Source organism: Thamnophis elegans, chromosome 2 (genome assembly GCF_009769535.1).
Source record: "Thamnophis elegans isolate rThaEle1 chromosome 2, rThaEle1.pri, whole genome shotgun sequence".
Lineage (NCBI taxonomy): Eukaryota > Metazoa > Chordata > Lepidosauria > Squamata > Colubridae > Thamnophis > Thamnophis elegans.
The window spans coordinates 90,502,939-90,521,682 of record NC_045542.1 but is presented as its reverse complement, the minus strand read 5'-3'; the positions used below and the strand labels follow the sequence as shown (position 1 = coordinate 90,521,682).

General features: G+C 37.1%; 1 protein-coding gene across 3 annotated transcripts in view; it reads right to left on the bottom strand.

The window, feature by feature from the left end:
• HMGXB3 (HMG-box containing 3) overlaps positions 1 to 13,781 on the bottom strand; it is a 29,300-nt gene extending 15,519 nt beyond the window's left edge. The window contains exons 1-10 of one of the 3 annotated variants that reach the window (XM_032209898.1): positions 13,551 to 13,781; positions 12,299 to 12,446; positions 9,096 to 9,270; positions 7,711 to 8,277; positions 7,460 to 7,558; positions 4,388 to 4,519; positions 3,140 to 3,558; positions 2,277 to 2,452; positions 1,751 to 1,848; positions 1,302 to 1,400 (exon numbers count right to left, since the gene is read on the bottom strand). In XM_032209898.1, coding sequence (XP_032065789.1) covers positions 1,302 to 1,400; positions 1,751 to 1,848; positions 2,277 to 2,452; positions 3,140 to 3,558; positions 4,388 to 4,519; positions 7,460 to 7,558; positions 7,711 to 8,277; positions 9,096 to 9,270; positions 12,299 to 12,444 — 1,911 coding nt within the window. In that variant the 5' untranslated portion in view covers positions 12,445 to 12,446; positions 13,551 to 13,781. The remainder of the gene's footprint in view (positions 1 to 1,301; positions 1,401 to 1,750; positions 1,849 to 2,276; positions 2,453 to 3,139; positions 3,559 to 4,387; positions 4,520 to 7,459; positions 7,559 to 7,710; positions 8,278 to 9,095; positions 9,271 to 12,298; positions 12,447 to 13,550) is intronic. The other 2 variants (XM_032209899.1, XM_032209900.1) reach the window with 2 other exon arrangements.
• Between the last annotated feature and the right edge of the window lie 4,963 nt (positions 13,782 to 18,744).

The following is an 18,744-nucleotide window of genomic DNA, read 5'->3' as shown; positions in this document are numbered from 1 at the left end:
TAAGAGGACTGGTGAATGGTGAACTAGATTGTTACACTCCTCCCCCCCCCTTTTTTTTTTTTGCTTTACACCTTTGATTTCTTTGGTTTATTATTTCTTATTCGCTTTCTTGGTAGTGAGCTTGGTAGGCTGGCTAGGCTGGCTTGGTTGCTCAACAGTGAAACATTGGAAAAGCAGGTATAGCAGCTCCTGCATTTACTGTGTTGCATGAGGAAAGTATATCTTTCTTCCCCTGTCCTTACCACTTTCTATAGAGGGATGATTGACAGCATCCTGACGTATTAATAGCATTACTGTCAGGTTTGGAAACATTACTGCGGTTCAGAGAGTGGTGAGGATGGTACAAAATATGATTTGGCAGGTCACTCCCTTCTATCCAGGACATGGCAAATAAATGATGCTTGTCCAGAGTCCGCAGTATTGTCTGGGACGCTACACATCCATATATATCAGTTAGAAAGCAGTTAGTTGGAAGCAGTTACCACAACCCCTGGTAAGCCCCAAAGCAGTTAGTTGGAAGCAGTTAGCTTCCTACCATAATTGGGGCTTACCAGGGGTTGTGACACTAATATATACCTTCTTCCCTAGCTTCAGCTGATAAGGAGGAGACCTGTGGCTTGATGGCTAAGACGTTTGCCTAAGATGCAATATAGCACAGGTTCGAATCCCAGTAAGGGTGTGGCTAGCTGATGAGAGCTAAATAGCTTGAAATAGATCTATACTAGTCTCCCTTTATTTATTTATCAGCACAAATAAAAACACAAATATAACAAAAGACAACAGTAAAAATATTGGGTTTCTGTCGTGATGGACTCTTGTGACGAGCCGATTGACAGATGTTGGAAGCAGTTAGCTTCCTCCCATAATTGGGGCTTACCAGGGGTTGTGACACTAATATATACCTTCCTCCCTGGCTTCAGCTGATAAGGAGGAGACCTGTGGCTTGATGGCTAAGACGTTTGCCTAAGATGCAATATAGCACAGGTTCGAATCCCAGTAAGGGTGTGGCTAGCTGATGAGAGCTAAATAGCTTGAAATAGATCTATACTAGTCTCCCTTTATTTATTTGTCAGCACAAATAAAAACACAAATATAACAAAAGGCAACAGTAAAAATATTGGGTTTCTGTCGTGATGGACTCTTGTGACGAGCCGATTGACAGATGTTGGAAGCAGTTAGCTTCCTCCCATAATTGGGGCTTACCAGGGGTTGTGACACAAATAAATATACACACACACACACACACACATACAGCATTTGGGTACTGCAATTACAGATTTCCAATTGTCAATTATTCTTACCAAGGTTACAGTGCAGCTATATTTATAAGAAGGGAAAACATCTGGCTTGACCTCCACCACTTTGACCTGAGATGTTGAACTATTTGTGCTGCAGTGAAGCTTTAGACAGAGAACAAGAAGGCAAGACATAAACATGAAGTGAGGTGTAGTGTGAAGTTTTCTGACAGAAAAATACATCATCACAGTCAAAGTTCACAATTTTTTAATGTTACATTACTTGATCCACTCAAAACTGCTAAATTCCAAGATGTGTGGGGTTTCACCAAACTAGATCAAGATTCCATGAAGCGTGGAGAAATCAATTCAGCCCTCTCCCATTTGGTACTGTAGAGAAGTATCTACAGTATAAAGTCTCTGAACTGGTTCTAACTGCTTGCCATTAGAAGGCTGAATTCAAACTAATTAACTAGTAAATTGAAGAAAAGCATTTTGGCAAAATCTAAAATTACCTTCTGATCTTCAGCACTGGATGCTTGAATAGGATTCTGACCCAGCTGCTTCAGAGTATTTGGCTTTAATCCTGAGATTCTTATTGGGGAACTTTCTTCTTGAAAAAACAGGCAAATGGACATTTTAACATTAGTAAGCAACATACTGGATTACGTCAAATTTTACAATTAGTGCTCCAGGAAAGATGGAATGGGACAAATCATCTGTAAATCTCATTTGATTTTCTGCTCTCTTCAACACCAAATCAAAACTTTTTTTTTGCTTCAAGCATTTAGGCACACATTTTGAACTGTAAATTAACTAATGTTTTTACATAACTCAACTGTAATTTTTTTATTTTTTATGACTGTTTCATTTTGTTACACTGATTTTTGTAATTTCAGTTGCACTATTCATTAGCTCTAGTGATGAAGTAATTAAAAAATAACTTAAGAGTTTAAATCTAAATTACATCTAAGTTTACCCATCAAATACAATGAAAGCTACAATTCAGAAACTGTAGCATAAATTTGACTTATTTTTTACCACTGTTTCTAAATGACTGTCCGCAAGAGATCTGTTCTTGGTTAGTTTCTTTTGCCAATCTAACAGGAGCGGGCAAAATGGCTCTCATGGGTCTCGCAGCAGCCAGCAAGGAAGGCTTGGGTTTTGCTTTGCTCTTCTGCTCCATACCCTTAGGTACAGCACCAACCGCATCACCGCTGAAAAGGAAAGAAATGTAATTAAGAATCTCACAGGAAATTCCTGCCATAACAGTACATAACAACTTACTTAAAGGACAAAGACAACATTTTGACTCTTAATCTACTTTGTTACGAGTCACAGGAAAACATTTTTAAAAAAAGCTAGCTTTAACTCTTGAGTATAGCTTCAGAAAGGGACGCAGTGGCTCAGTGGCTAAGACGCTGAGCTTGTTGATCAGTGCTTGTCGGCAGTTCGGCAGTTTGAATCCCCAGCGCCGCGTAACTGAGTGAGCTACTGTTACTTGTCCCAGCTTCTGCCAATCTAGCAGTTCAAAAGCATGTAAAAATGCAAATAGAAATATAAGAACCACCTTTGGTGGGAAGGTAACAGCGTTCCCTGTGCCTTCGGCATTTAGTCATGCCGGCCACATGACCACAGAGACACCTTCTCACAGCGCTGGCTCTTCAGCTTTGAAACGGAGATGAGCACCGCCCCCTAGAGTTGGGAACCACTAGCACATATGTGCAAGGGAAACCTTTACCTGTATAGATTCAGAACTAAAATTTTATCTGAAAACATTGGAAAAACAAAAGTTCTTGGAGAACACTGAATAAAACATAGGTTTATTTTAATCTAAGTTATGTGTTGCACTCTGACACAATGTTAACCTATACCCCATTTTGGTCCACATGAATTTGACTTACCCTGTTGTATTTTTCACAGTAGAAGTTGGGTGTGAAATAGGACTGGGAACATTTGTTGTCTCAGCAGATGGCTCATTTTCTCTCTCCTTCTGTTCTAACGATGGCTCTACCTGTGCAAGGCTCTTCTGAAGCTGAATAATGGTAGTGGCACCTCCTTGCTCTTCTGACTGTACATTGTTTGCAAGAATATGAGCCTCAGAGATTATCACTTCTTCCCATTCAGTCTCCTGCATTTGCCCCTCAATGGGGGATGCTTTGAGAAGCTGGGTAACTGCTTCTGAACTTTCTAGCACACATTTAGCAGAATTATCTTGAACCAATGCTTGTCCAAAGGTTAATGGTAGTTGATTCTTTTTCAGGCCCAAGGTTTTTATCGGTAGCCCTGAACCTGGTTCAGATTTGCCTTTTAGAGGTTTCTCCTGCAAAACAAAAACAAACAGCTCTCCAAGTTAGTTCTGGAGTTGAAATTCACACATGTTAAAGTTGCCAAAGATGAGGAAAAACTGGGCTACATCAACAATAGTGCAATGAAAACATCAAACTCAGAACTCTTCAGAATTCTTAAGATTATGACAAATTAAAACAATTCACTCTTCATTATTTTTAATCAAGAAGTTAGAGAAATAAGAAACAAGTAGATCTGATCATGCTTTTTAAACTTCTCTAACATTTCAATTTAGCATTAAATATGTAATATCTGAATCTGCTACAGATACTATACATGGTACCCTGTGAAAAATTAACGCCATCTTGGGGGGGGGGGAGGCAGAATTCTCTTAAATTTTGAGAATCAAACAATGACAATTATACTTTGAAACAGGATTTTTTCTATTGTTATGACTTTGATTTTAATTTATATTAAGTAATTAATAATTTTGTAAATCATTAAAGAGTGAAATACAAAACTTTGAATAAAAAAATCAAATCCATCTTCATAACCCATTAAAATACCCAAAAAATTAGCTGTATTTTAAAATAAATCTAGAATTTCAAAATAATAATTTATTTCATAATTAAATTTAGTTCAGTTAAGGTAGAAGACATCCTAAAGCATTTTCCCTTGGAAATTAGTTAAAACAGCAAATAAATTTTCAATGCTATTCATTACATATATTTATGTAATGTATATTGTATATTTAAAAAACATTCCTTTTACAAATAATAATGTTGTAAGAAATAAACATTTTACAGACCCAACCCAAAACAAACAAAAGCCCCTCAATGCAATTTAAAATTAATTTCACATACCTTAGGGATCCACTTCCCTCCCAGAAAGTTTCCACACATGGGGCATTTTGGTGGCTTATGTCTGGTAACGTAAGTAAAGGCACAGCCAGGATTGGTGCAATTTCCGTGCCCCCTCCGAGTGTAAGTAGTTGTCTGAAGTGAAAGGATATAGATTACTTTACAAAACTAAATGGCATAAGGCACAACAAGAAGTTTTGCTCCATTAGAAGAGATATGTAGCTTTGTTTCTACCTCAAATGTCGTTGTGAGTTATTGCTCAAGACAAATATTATATGATCTGGGATAATCTCATATTAAAGTATTGCATTGCTCCTTGCATATAGCAGGAATTATAATTTTAAGATTTGGGAGCAAAATAAACAAATAGTTGAGACAGCTGCTTTTATTATATCCTATTATTTATACTTGTATTATGCTGACTGATTTTCATTATCCATATTTTATTTCCAGTTGTATTATAATGTCTCTTGTTATGTTTTCAAATGGTTGTATAATTTTAGCAAGAGAATCTAAAATCAGAGATATTGTTGGAATTTTATTTTTTACAAATACAAATCAGGAATATTTAACTCAAAATATTGAGTCAGCAACTGCAATGTAAATTGAAATTATTTTATTCATGAGAAAGGGAGACAGTACACTTGCTCTGCATGTAAAGCAGTAAAATGCAAAGGACATGATTATTGTTGAGCTCCAAGGGGAAAAAGAAATTACATTGCATCAGCTATGCAAATCACATTTATTATGGAGTGCAACGGGTTTATATTTAATATCTGAATATTAACAATTTTTCTTCCCCTTCTTTTTAAAGTTTGCACCACTGGTATTAATTGGAATGAATCTTGGATCATAAAGAAACTCTTATTAATTGCCCACTTTGATTTATTGTTATCATATAGACTTCTTTTTTAGTTATTGTGGTTTTGTTTCATTATCATATTGGTGCAAAGTATCAGAATTATATAAGATCATCTATATGTAACACTACAATAACTGGGTGTTATTTAAAGAATCTTACTCAAATTAAGCTAGTTTATAATTTTTTCTATTTCTTTTTTTCTTATATTTAAATGTTAAAATAAAAAAGTAAGAATTTTAGTTCATTATAAATATAATTATAATTTTTTTCTAGATATGTCTTGATTCAAGTTGATTCAGGCGATTCAACAAATGTTATTTTGTGTTTATAGTGCATTAACTCTTTCTTCAAAAGTAAACTCATGTCACTCTATAATTTACAGTAACTGTTAACAAATCTATCTATTATCTGGTTCCAGGAAGTAATCTTGTTTTAAAGTCAAAGTTGCAATGATGAATGATCAGGATAAAAATGGTGGAGAACCACTTCTATCCTACCAGCACTGCCAAAAACACTAGAGAAGTAGCCAATACTACTAGAGAGCAGGAAGTATCTAGGAACAAGCAGCAAAGAAAAATAAAACATGTCTGAGAATTTTACTGCATCCTTTGCAGATTTGATATATTGCTTCTTTCATGAGGAAAGCATAAGTTTACTTCTTCCTGCCAAGACTGTACATTAACTGAAGTAAATTCTTTACAAATAAAGTACTTATAAATATAATAAGGTTAGGCAAATATGTGGAATTCTTTTATGAGTTCACCAGTCTTTTACTGCTTTATGAATTGGAGAATAATCCTAAATGGCATTTGAGGTAGGAGAAAAAGCACTCTCAATTTTAAAGATTGGATGACAACTAACTACAGCTAAGGAAGGAAAACTAGCTTTACCAGGAGCCTGAGATGCTTCATATGGAATATAAAATCACCTTGCTTCCAGATGACAAAATGATACTAGCCTGACTCTTTAGTAGCAAAATCAGTCAGTCATGGATAATTTTGCAGTCCTTTTGGAGTAGAACATTAACTATTGTAAATCAGAAATTATGCTTTTGGAGATAATCAAGGTATCAGAACCATTTTTTCTTGGCAGTTGATTTTGCCTGGCAGCAATAACTTACTTGGATTACAAGTAACTAGACAGATGCCTCAAATGATCAAATTGAATTTAAGCATCGGAAATATCAACATGGATTGTGAATTGCAGTACCATCAAAATAAACATCTGAAGTAAAATAATTTAAAAGTGTGTGTGTGTGTTTGTGTGTGCCTCATATGACATTCCTATGTATAATCGTAAATATTTTTCCATGTTCAGTTTTATTTTAGAACCTAATTTTCAATAAAGAGATATATCATATAATTAGAAGTATGGTCCTGAACATTTATGTATCAAAGACAAAGGCTATTGTATTTAATAGGGAGAATGGAGTGAAGGTTTTCAAGTTACACACAAATGGTACAACACTAAAGCTAACAGATGGAGGCTAGAATAGCCAAGGCATTCAATCCTAAGTCCCAAACCATTTTCATTCTATTGTCCATTCAGGATCTCATGTACATAAGTAATGGGAAATAATTAAATATCATTATTATATTCAGGATTAAAATTTCCATTCTTTTTTCTTGCTGGAGCTCATGGGAGTTAAAATCTAAACTACCTGGACAAGACTATATTTCCTACCCCTTAGTTAACATAGTATATATGATGCATTTAAAATCCTTTTTCATTTTATTTGTGAATGTTTATTCCTAATAAGAGTGGAAGTGGAATTCCTGTTTATTGGTTGAACTATATCTCTCCTCGGAAACCTTTAAAACATAAAACAATTTTCCATTTAAACTGTTTAAAGATAAGGGTTTTATATAAAGTGGGATATAGTACCAGAGGAGACAGTCCACCTGGTTTGTCTGATCTGTCAGCTCCTCGGGTAGAAGTAACAGAAGAAAATCAACTCAGGCGGCCTATATAAAACATTCAGGGAACACATATTTCAATATAAATTCAAATGTGCTCCTCTTTGTAAAGTGATGAAAGTAAAAGTTTGGTTTCAGAACTTATATCCGGGGAAGTTTCAGACTGCAGAAAAATGCTTCAATTTAGAATCGTGTTCAATTTATCCTAGACATATTCAATGATCTACTGATACATTATGAGTCAGTTACTGAATATGTAGTTCCAAGACACCTGGTATCAGCATTTCTTTTACTGACCAGTTTGATTGATGCTGGATTTTCCAAAACAGAATGGGCTGTAAGAGGCATCATAATGAACTGTGCAGTGGGGCTTGCAGAATTACTTTCTTGTCTATCCTAGAAATAAAAGATAGAGGTAATGAAACTGCTTGTTTTCTACATTGTACTCAATTTTAAAATTCCGAGGACACTTTCTGGCAAAACAGCTCACATCAAGTAGTTCATTAAGATCTCAAATGCAATTCTTTTAAAGGGAGCATTTTACTTACTCTCCTAGTCACCACTGTTACCACAGAAAGGCCATGTGAAGCCTGTGGCTGTGCCACAGTCATGCTCCCATTTGCTGCCTCTGAGGTGTTAACCAAAGTTTCTTCAATAACCACACTGGTTGCTTGGCAGGGATATCCATCGCCTGTTTCTAAAGGGGCCTCCTCATCCAGGAAGATATCGCCAGCCACTTTATGTGCAGCAGGTCTGACATAACGAGACAAGATCTCTGATGCGACAACTTCTTCTATTGTATCTGCTTGAACAAATGAGGTGGAATCTTCAGATACCCCTTCAATGGCAATGCACTGCTCAGAAATGCCAATTTGGCTGGAGTCCACTGAAAGTATGTTCTGCACAGTACTATGGGAAACACTTGTGACATTAGTAGCAGCTGTTTGTCCTTCCAGTGCTGTTTGGCCCTGGGTCACATGAAGTTCCACGTGTGGCTTATTTTTCTCATCCTGCAGACTTCCTTTAGGAATAATTATGTAATCAGAACGAGGGAGGATTTTACGAAAACCTGGAATATCTGGAACTACAGCAGTCAGGGAAGACAACTTTGAGTTCTATGGAAAAAGATAAGACAGAATATAGAGTCATCAGCTTGGCTCTATTTCAGTGGTTTCTTTGCCAGCTTTCTAAGGCAAACCTCTACCCCCACACTCTTATTCTAAGCAAATGTTTCATCTCAGCCTCACATCTTCTCTAATTTTAACTATATTTATCTGGCCTTCTGTGAGGAAGGCCAGATAAATAAATATAAATATAAACTGTCATTTTATTGTGATTGGCACCTTTATTTTTTTAATTTTTTATTGTTTTTATTGTAATTTGTTTGTGAGCTACCCAGTGATGTCAAGAATCAGGCATCATACATGTTTAATAACTTATATTATGTTTACTGTTATTAACACTTTAAACTATGAAACTGATGGAATTCCTGAGATATATTAGTCATCTCACACATAGTATTCTTCCAGCAGTAGTTTTTCTATCTGGCAGCTTCCTATAGAGAACATGTATTTGCCAAAATCAATCTTCAATAAATACTGAATTCAAAATATAAAATATTATAATGGGTTTACTGTTTGCTATTAATTAGCTCTTTGACATTGCAATCAATAATAAAGAATACTAGTGTCCAATATTGCAGGTATTTAGATTCCTATGAACTTGGAATTTTCCATACAGTAACATCCTATGACTACAAATCTATAATAGAAATTAATGGAAATCTAATTATCCTCCTGAGTACCTCTAAGAACAGCATTCTATCTGTTTTTGAGCTTCCAATACATACATCATATAAAATATGCAGGTACACACATACATGCACACAAAGGACCTACAGACTTACAAGCATATTTATAAACAAATTAATTACCGGATCTAGACCTTCTTTTTCTAACTTAGCTTTCTCCAAATAATAACTTTTCTCTGCTACACTAAGCAGCCTCCAACTCTCACTGATCTTCTTGTTAATTGCAGATTGAGGAAGGTGTGGGAGCTCCTGCTGAACTTTCAGATATATATCATAATAATACAGAAGATATGCAGATCTGAAAAACAAGCAAAATACTTTTCTAGTTTCCTCACAAATTATAATATAAGCAAATTATTCATCTACTCCTGGTCTGCATTTTCACACGAATTTTCAATAAACAATGATAAAAAGTTTTTAACAGAATTATACCAAGACTAGGACTACAAGCTTTGTTCAATTAACATCCCAAAACTATGTGTGCAAGCAAATTCTACAGAACCTTATTCCCTTACAAGTCCTATTGATCTCAGAAAGTCTTATTTTCAACTTACAGATGTGCCCAAAAGTATTGGTACATCTTCTCCCCCCCTCCCCCTCAAAAAAGAATTACAATATGGCATGAAATAAATTGAAACAGACATAAGTAAATGGCATGCACCATTATTTAATCCATGGTCCATGGAAGAGAGATTTTGCTTTTAATATATTCTTGTAAATAATAAAACAGATGATAATGGCTTGTTTTGCTATCTAGAATGAAAAGCATGGGATGGGGACTCTTTTCAGGATACTGTTGAGAGCAATAAGAATGAGAAACTCTTAAGCAGAATTTCTTGAAAAAGAATGGGACTTTTAAAACACCCATATCATCCAAATTCTTCTGTTAGTTCTTAATGAGTTCTTGAATACAGACAAAAATTGACTCTCTAGAGCAGTGTTTCTCAACCTTGGTAACTTGAAGATGTCTGGACTTCAACTCCCAGAATTCCCCAGCCAGCGAATGCTGGCTGGGGAATTCTGGGAGTTGAAGTCCGGACATCTTCAAGTTGCCAAGGTTGAGAAACACTGCTCTAGAGCATTCTTGAAGCATTACTGTTTCAGATAGGAAGGTGCAGAGAGTGATGAGGATGGCAAAAAAGTTTACTGGCAGTTTCTTCTATCCAGGATATGGCATATAAGTGATGCTTGTCTGGGTGGGACCTACATATTCTCTTCATGATCTGTTTCCCTTGTTATTTTCTGGGAGGAAGCGTCGTAGTATCCAAAACAGAACATCTAGATTGAGTCAAAGTTTTGTTGCATATAGCATCAAGCTTATGAACTCTCAAATTTCCTCTTTCCACTATTATTCAAAATGGACAGTGATTAATACATGTGTGTGTGTGTGTATTCTCATTCTAAACAAAAATGGGTGCAGGTCAGGGGTGGGTTCCAGCAGGCACTACTGCTGTTTTGCTCGTATGCGCTGTGTGCACATGTGCAGTGCAATTAAAATTGTTCTGCGCATGCGCAGAACTGAAAAACAAGATGGCGGCACCATAGGCCAGTTCGGGGGCATAGCAGGCTTGGTTCACTGCCAGTTCCAGCAACCCAGGCCGTCAAACCACTACCGGTTCAGCCGAACCAGTCCAAACTGGTAGGAATCCACCATTGCTGCAGGCAGATATTTATATATGTGTATAGCATCTGTATGTGTGTTCTGAATGTGTTTGGGCAGATATATAATTTCTCCTGAGAGCAGGCAACATAATTTTATTTTTAATGTGGACGAGAGTGCTCACAAAAAATGACAATAAAAGTTATCTTAACTTGGGTTAATTCTCATTCTAAACAAAAATGGTCAGCTGGCCTAAATTCTATTATTAACTATGTCTTTAATCTTGCCTTTGTTAATAAGCAATTACTCTGAAACAGCAACTTTTAGAGCACCTTTAGACAATTGCATGCAAGTCAGGTCCATAGAAAATGTGCTTTTTTAATATAGCAGTCCAACAGTAGTCCATTATTTTGCTATAGAGCCAACCCTGTCATTTGACAAAGTGTAGTGGCTGCTCCAGACAGTTGATCTGGGGAATCATAAAAGCACAGAAGACTTTTAGATATTTAATGTATTATTACTGCAGTTTTGCTAAAGATGTAATAAGATTTATTTCTCATATGTATACCTTGACCTACTTCAACTCAAGTCACAAACAGATGCTATTCCATTAATATGTCTGTCATTACTGCAGATGCAAGCAATCTGATTATTTCCATATGCTTTGCAGTAGTTTTTCCCACTCTTGACAATGACCATGCTCTGTGAGCTAATTTGAATCTATTCAGTGCCCAAGTGGAAACTCTGTGAGAATCCCATATACAGGTAGTTCTCAATTTACAACCATAATTGAGCCCAAAATTTATGTTGCTAAGTAAGAAATTTGTTAAGTGAGTTTTACCCATTTTACAACTTTTCTTTCCACATTTGTTAAGTGAATCACTGCAGGAAAATGGTTAAGTGAATCTGGTTTCCCCATTGACTTTGCCTTTCTGAAAGTTGCAAAAGGGGATCACTTGACCCCAGGACACCGTCATAATCATAGACAGTCAATTAGGTATAGCAGTTAAAGATACTGGGTGACCATGAATTCTAAGTCTGTCTTAAGCATGAAGCTAGCTGCATACATTTAGGCCAGTCACTCACTCTCAGCCATAAGAGAAAGGCAAGGGCAAAACAATTTCAAAAAATGTTGCCTAGAAATCTGCAACTCCATGTTGTTGCTAGACGAGTTGGGCAGCACATAAATCCAATAAATAGAAATAAATTTAAAGGTACAAACACATATACATAGCTTCATAAGAATAAAGATACATGAAGTATACATATATATTTCCATAGTTACTTAAGAAGCAAAAACTATAACCACAATTTTTACATGGAATGCTAAAGCTATTAAGTAATTTAAAGCATAACCAAATTATTAATTTAAAAAATGAAACTCTTCAAAGAATCTCATTATTGCCGAGTAAGAATATAAGGCTGTTCACTTCTCAGTTATGGAACTATAGTTCAATATTTTAACATTTTGAACAGGGTATCATTTATGAAATTAATTTGCTGCCTCTGGGTGTATCCAAAAACTCAATCATAATTTCACAACAAACTCCATTAATTGTGTAATAAATGCCATTAGCCACAGAGCAGGTTGATTTTTGCTGAGTATGTATATGTGTGAAAGTATCATCATGCATTTTAAAATATTTACAAAAAGACAAAATAAGGAATAGTAATTCCTAAACAACAATTGACGACAACTGATTATTCATATAGAAAAATCACTCACCTGGGCTTTTTAGTTTTTTCCCCTTGATCTCCAGGACTTCTATATTTCTTCTTCTTTTTAGATGGCACTGGGGATGAATAAGTGTATGTGCTTTCTATCTCTTCCATGACTACAGTTACTTCACCGCCATCATATGGAGCATCCATTGCTAGACAGAAACTCTAGGAAGTTATATTCTCCAAACCATTATATGTCATAAATCCCAAACAATGAACCTTTGACTTTTGGCAGAAAGATCCAGTACATTTTAATATTGCTAGAATTTGAAGCATTGATTTCAAAAGCATGCAGAATGTAAATTATGTATATAGTATTTTGCTGCAATTCTCCAGCTTAGAAGTCATTAACTGTATGAAATATATTTCTTGCAGCTGTATTTAAAAACTTAAAACTTTAAAATCATGGTATGCTTTTTACTTTTCATTAATATTCCTCTATCTATTACAAGTTTCTTTTTATTCTACTCCTATAGGATCACGATGGCTGCTTTGTCTCAAAGGTACTTTTTTTGCCCCCAAAAGGCAAAGTGGACTTTGTTCTTCCAATAGCCTTTGGGGGAGGGGGGCACCTTTGGGAACAACCTTGATCTGGATGACTGAGAAATCTCCATAGACAGTGACTCTTTTGATAAATAAAATAAAATAACTGAAGGAGAATGAAAAGGAAAACAATAAATGGATCTAAACGCAAATTACAGAGGTGGTTCAAAGATTCAAAGGATGCTCAAACTGTCATGGGAAGCAAATATAGAATTTAGGCACCATGGAATAAACGGATCGCGTTGTTTTTTGTTTGTTTGTTTTGATAACTTCTTCCCCAAACCCCCACAACTTTAACCTTAGACTGTCTACTGTCCACCTCGCCCCATTCCTAAGAGGTCTTTAACCAGCGTGCCTACTGTTCCCTGTCCTAATATTCCCTTGTATTCTATCCATTTCATGTATTCATAATCATGTCTATACTTATATCTGTTTTCTTATACATGCTTGACAAATGAAATAAATAAATAAAAATAAACTTGGGCAGGAGGCAGAATTTACGTCCTGGAGACAAATGAGCTTTTATAGGAGCATGAAGTCTTTTGTGGTGCGGTTTTGTCGCCGCAATAACAGCTCTCCCCGTGGCACCTTCGCTTTCTCCCCACAGCAGAGCCTCGGGAGTGCTAACCAACCGACTGCTCTCCATCTCTGTTGAGGATAACGAGGGGGAAAGAGTCCTATGACTTTTATGGATGACACGCCCCGGGACTTACTTGAAAGCGCCGGTCATACTCTGGGGGGAAAGACCGTCTCTGCTCGAGCATGCCGAGGAGGAAGGCCGAGCCAGGCCGCTCACACACGCCTCGCAAGGAAGCTGTAACGGCCGGCCAGGAGAAACAGCCCAAGACTTTACACCTTGCCGGGAATGGTCAGAATGATTCTTAAACAAGGCACTGTAACCGGAAGCTTTACCTCGACAACTTCTTCCTGGTTTAAAGGCCATCCGCTCTGTAATCGTTCGGTGGATGGAGAGTCTAGACTAGAGTCTAGACTGAGAGGGATTATGCAGTTAATCATAGAGTTACGAGGATCGACGGGGAGGCAATAAACGCCTATCTAGGAAGAAAATATGATAGAGTTCTATTGCATCTTCAGGAGGGGGGCGTGTGTTATTCTGCTGCAGAAAGAATTTTGTGTCATTTATTTTTTTAAAAATCGAATGTGTATTTTGGCGTATGGCTTCGCTAATATCATTTGGGGGGCCCGAGGGAGGCAGAAAAAAGAGGTCATAGGGAAATCAAAGGTGGGAAATGCAGACAGTGGCATTTGTAAATCGAAGCTATTGTTTGGAGACCCAGATGTTTCTGCGTAGAGCAGCTGATAAGCTTCCTTTTGGGGTGGGGAGGGAATTACAATGCTGTTCCCACTCTGGACTGAAGCAGCCCTACGTAGGAGGAAGATAAATGCTTTTAGCTTTCAATAAGAAGATCCTGGTTTTGAACACCTGCTTTTACGTGGGTGTTTGTTGTGCAGGTAATCGTTGACATATGACCACACTGGAGCCCAAAATACGTTTCTAAGTGAGTCAGTTATTAAGTGAATTTTGCCACCTTTTATGACCTTTCTTGCCACAGTTGTTAAGTGAATCACTGCAGTTAGTAACAGAACAACCAGTTGGTAACATGGCTGTTAAGTGAATCTGGTTTCCCCATTGACTTTGCTTGTCAATAGGCTGCAGAAGGTGATCACAGGACACTGCAAACAGCATCAGTATGAGTCAGTGGCCAAGTGTCTGAATTTTGATCACCTGACTGGGGAATGCTGCAATGGTCTTAATTGTGGTGATGTTTTTGAAGAAGAACCTATGATTGCTTACTTCCTCCTTCCTTGGTCAGGAAAAAGACAAATTAGTATCTGGGAAAAGCAGGAGTTTCTGTAACAATTAACCATTAGAACTATTTCCATTCACCAAAACTCATCCCTCAAAACACTTTCACATCACCCTGCAAGTATCTTTTCTGCTATTATCATAGTGTCTAATCTTCCACAAAGGGTTACAGCCTTTGTTTTCCCAATGGGTAAAAAGCCAGTGGCAAGGAGAAAGAGCTGCAGAGAGTCTCCCATCTCCAGTTTAAAAAGGAAATTATGGTATTCTGGTGGCCTACCAACTTACAGGTCAGAAATACCTCACCAGCGTGAAGCATTCAACCCCTTCCAAAGGATATTGTATATGCTACAAACTGCATTCACAGCATTTCTTTTAATGCCACTGTTGAGCCGGTAGATAATTGGTTGCACAAGGACAATTACAGGTAATAACAGATCAGCACAAAGTTCACGTTCACCCTCTTGGATATAATGTTTTTCCATTTTTAATGATAAATCACAACAGCATTTCAATTTTAGTACCTTGCATCTTTAAATTTGCACTGTTAGGATTGGTATGCCTCCTAATTGAGATGGTATGTATCTAAGAAGAATGAAGATGGCATTTAATTTTTGTTTGTTTTGTTTATTTTTGTTATTCTGCAAAGCTTAATTTCTGGAAAGATTCTGGCAGTTTATGTAATTGTCAAAAAAAATAGTCAAAATGTGGGTATATGTTAGCACATACCTGCCAGCTTGATTACGTGGCAGAGAAAGCTGAGACAGCAGTGAAATAGGTAAAGGAATGTGTGTACAATAGTAGGACAAGAAAAGATAGGATCAAACATATATGTGGAACAAAGGGATGTATATTTAGTAGATGAGTACCAAAGTACCAAATAAATAGATTAAAGTGATTTGGTCATATGATAAAATCATTCAGATAAAATCTCATTTATAAATGTGCTTTACATGTATTTATTTGGAAAGCATGTTAATTTAAATCACTTTGTGCTTCCCACCCCAAAAGGCTTTCCGTACTTGTCTCTTTCAAATAGATAACTAAACTATATTTTAGTTTGTATTCTAAAGGAGAATTTAGACTGGACAGTATAATCTATATGTATTTCCCAGAATAGGGCCTTTCTCTTGGTAACAGCTTGTTCTTTTCTTTTTTCCCCTCCCTTGTCTTTTTTTTTCTTTCCAGGCAGAAACATTACTTCTTTGGCAGTGCTAGCTACAAAATAAATAAATAAAATAAGGTAATTCCAAAGGTGTGAAATTTCAAGTATTGGGATGGAAAAAGATATTCTTTGGTCCTTACTGTCCGTTGTTTTGGATCATAAGAAGTTTACTTTAAAACATTTTTGAAAGAAACTCCATTTGTGTAAATGGACTCTCTGGAATTAGTTTTCTGCCAGAACGTCCTTCTTCCCTAGTGGAGGGAATTGATATTAATGGAGGATATGAGAGATTAAAGTTTCTTTTCTTCTTTTTTATTAATGAGAACTATGAAGTAAACTCTTGTCACATTCCTTTCAATGTTCATATCTGTAGGCAAAGCAAGGAGGAGACATTTTCACTTGAACTCAAGGAAGATGGAGTAGGAGGATGATTAAATAAGTGTTCTCATAATAAGAGTTTTCAAGCTTATTTTAATATATTTTTTCTACCAAATTTTTGCCAGCTATTAGCACTCAGCATGAATTGCTATTCTATTCATTCTTGTCCTGAGGTGAAAAGAAAGGATCAACAGACATTTACAGTGTACCACTCTGTCCTATGGCTGAAACACTCAATTTCAGATTTGTTTCGGTGAAACACAAAACATGTCGTTTTAAGTTTTATTCTGCTGAAATGTGGCTAACTCAAAACATTTATTGGAAATTTCTAGATGGCGGGGGTCATTTCAAGCTTGGAATAAAGAGTATGGCTTCATTCGTGTTCATGTTTACTAATATAGGGAATGCAAATATTCCTTCTTTATCTTGGTTGGTTCCAATCAGCGTTGATGGGACAAGAAGGTCAAGTCTAGGATGCCTCAGGACTCAATAATCTCGTCCCTTCTGTTTAACTTCTACAGTAACAATTAGATGAAGTCATCCATCAATTGAGGGTTTGGTATTATCAACATGCTGATGATACCCTGTTGGATATCTCAACACTGGATTGTCCAAGCAAGACCATTAATGTCCTGTTCCATTATCCTGTCCCCCCTGGAGGCTATGCCGGTCTGAATGGGGAGAAATAGATTAAGGCTCAAACCTGACAAAATTAAGTGTCTATGTTGTTTGCCCATTCCCCCCAGGAAATTTCTGCCTCTAGTCTTGGATGATTTCTAAAATTTCTATCTCTAGTTTTCTCCCCCCCCCCCTTATCACCTTTATAGCCCAAGAAACTAGACAGAGTTTCTTCTGAACTTCTTGCCTACCCACTGTCCAGCTGTCTCTTGTCTGGCCATACCCTGACAGTATCTCTGCCAGTTTATCAAAGTGTTTATGGGTAGTCCTTGCTTAATGACCATTTGTTCACCAACTATTCAAATTTGCAGTGCATGGAACAAATGATAGTTACAACTGCTCCTCAAAGTTACAACTATTGCGGTGCCTTCACAGTTGCATGAGCAAAATCCAGGCCCATCACAAGCAGTTTTCATTTACAGCCACAGTGTGCACTTCAACTTCCACCCAGGGCCACTATCCCCTTCCCACCTTTGCCCTTTTGGAAGCCCTATACTGCACTGCCACCACCTACCCCTATGACCCCCAGGTGATTTTCTCTGACTTCTTCCCACTGCTGACCTCAGATCTGATGCAAGACACACAGGGCAAATGTGGCAGAGTGGTGGAGCTTCATCTGCCGAAGGGAGTTTGCCAGACCCAGCTGAGAGGAGGCAAAGGGAGAGAGTCAGTGGAGAAACAGGGCAGCAGTGCAGGTGACAGTCCCCTGGAGTAAAGGTGGCAGTTGTCAGCATCGTGCAATGAACTCTGATGTTTGCAATCAATAGGGCTGAACCAGAGGTGGGTTCCTACCAGTTCGCACCTCTTCGGTAGAACCGGTTCATCAAATCTACCGAACCGGTTAAAAGAGGTTCCACCAGTGGACCCAGAAAGCAGGCCACACCTACAGAAGAGGTTCCAAAAATTTTTGAAACCCATCACTGGTCCTTGGATATAATTATTCTACACTATCAATTCTCATATTTATAAAACTCAGTGCCTCTGTGAAAGGTAAGGATGACTACTGCATTTGTGGTGCAATCAGAACATTGCGTGTGTTGAAGTTGTTTTAACGCAAACCAAAGATGCCTTTTAAAAAACAAGTTTACATCATATTCTTTTGCATGCCAGTGCTGTGTGAGGTAATTTAAGGTGGTTCTGACAAGTGTTGTCGGCATCTTCATATCCTTCACATGGGTGGCAAGCCACTCCCATCCGGTCACATGGGCAGCAAGCCACTCCCACAAAGGAGGCCACACCCACAGAGTAGGTTCGAACAATTTCTGAAACCCACCACTGGTCTGAACCATAATTCCTCACAATTCTGGATCAAATCTCCCTATTTGAGAGGACTTCCAGTGCATTCTGAGGTATTAGGGTCACTTTAGTCAGCCTCGGGGAGCTCAAAGTCTTCCTCTGATGGAGAAGACTGAGAGTAAAAATTATGCTGCTTGAAATCACTGTCAATGGAGTATATGGAGAATAATTTCTCCAACTCTCCACAAGGATTTGAATGTATTATGAATGGGTTCCTTAAGAGGCTAATGTATTATAATAAGAAATAGGATCAAGAATTTTTGCTTTAAATCTGCTGAATGAATGAGTGTATATAACGGAATAAAAGTAATAACTAGATTGTAAGATTAGAGGTTGGAAGAGAGTATTACTCTGTATGTTCAAAAAATATTGTGATTGGCATTAGAATGGCACATTGAAACAGTAAGCAGCTAAATAATGGATTATATCTTAACACAAATATGCGTATAAAATTATATAAGTTTGATTAATGATAAATATTAACATTATTATTGTTACTTGTTATTTTTGATATGTATGACCATATTCTGAAGCAGCCAATGTTTGAGTATTTATCTTCACTTTC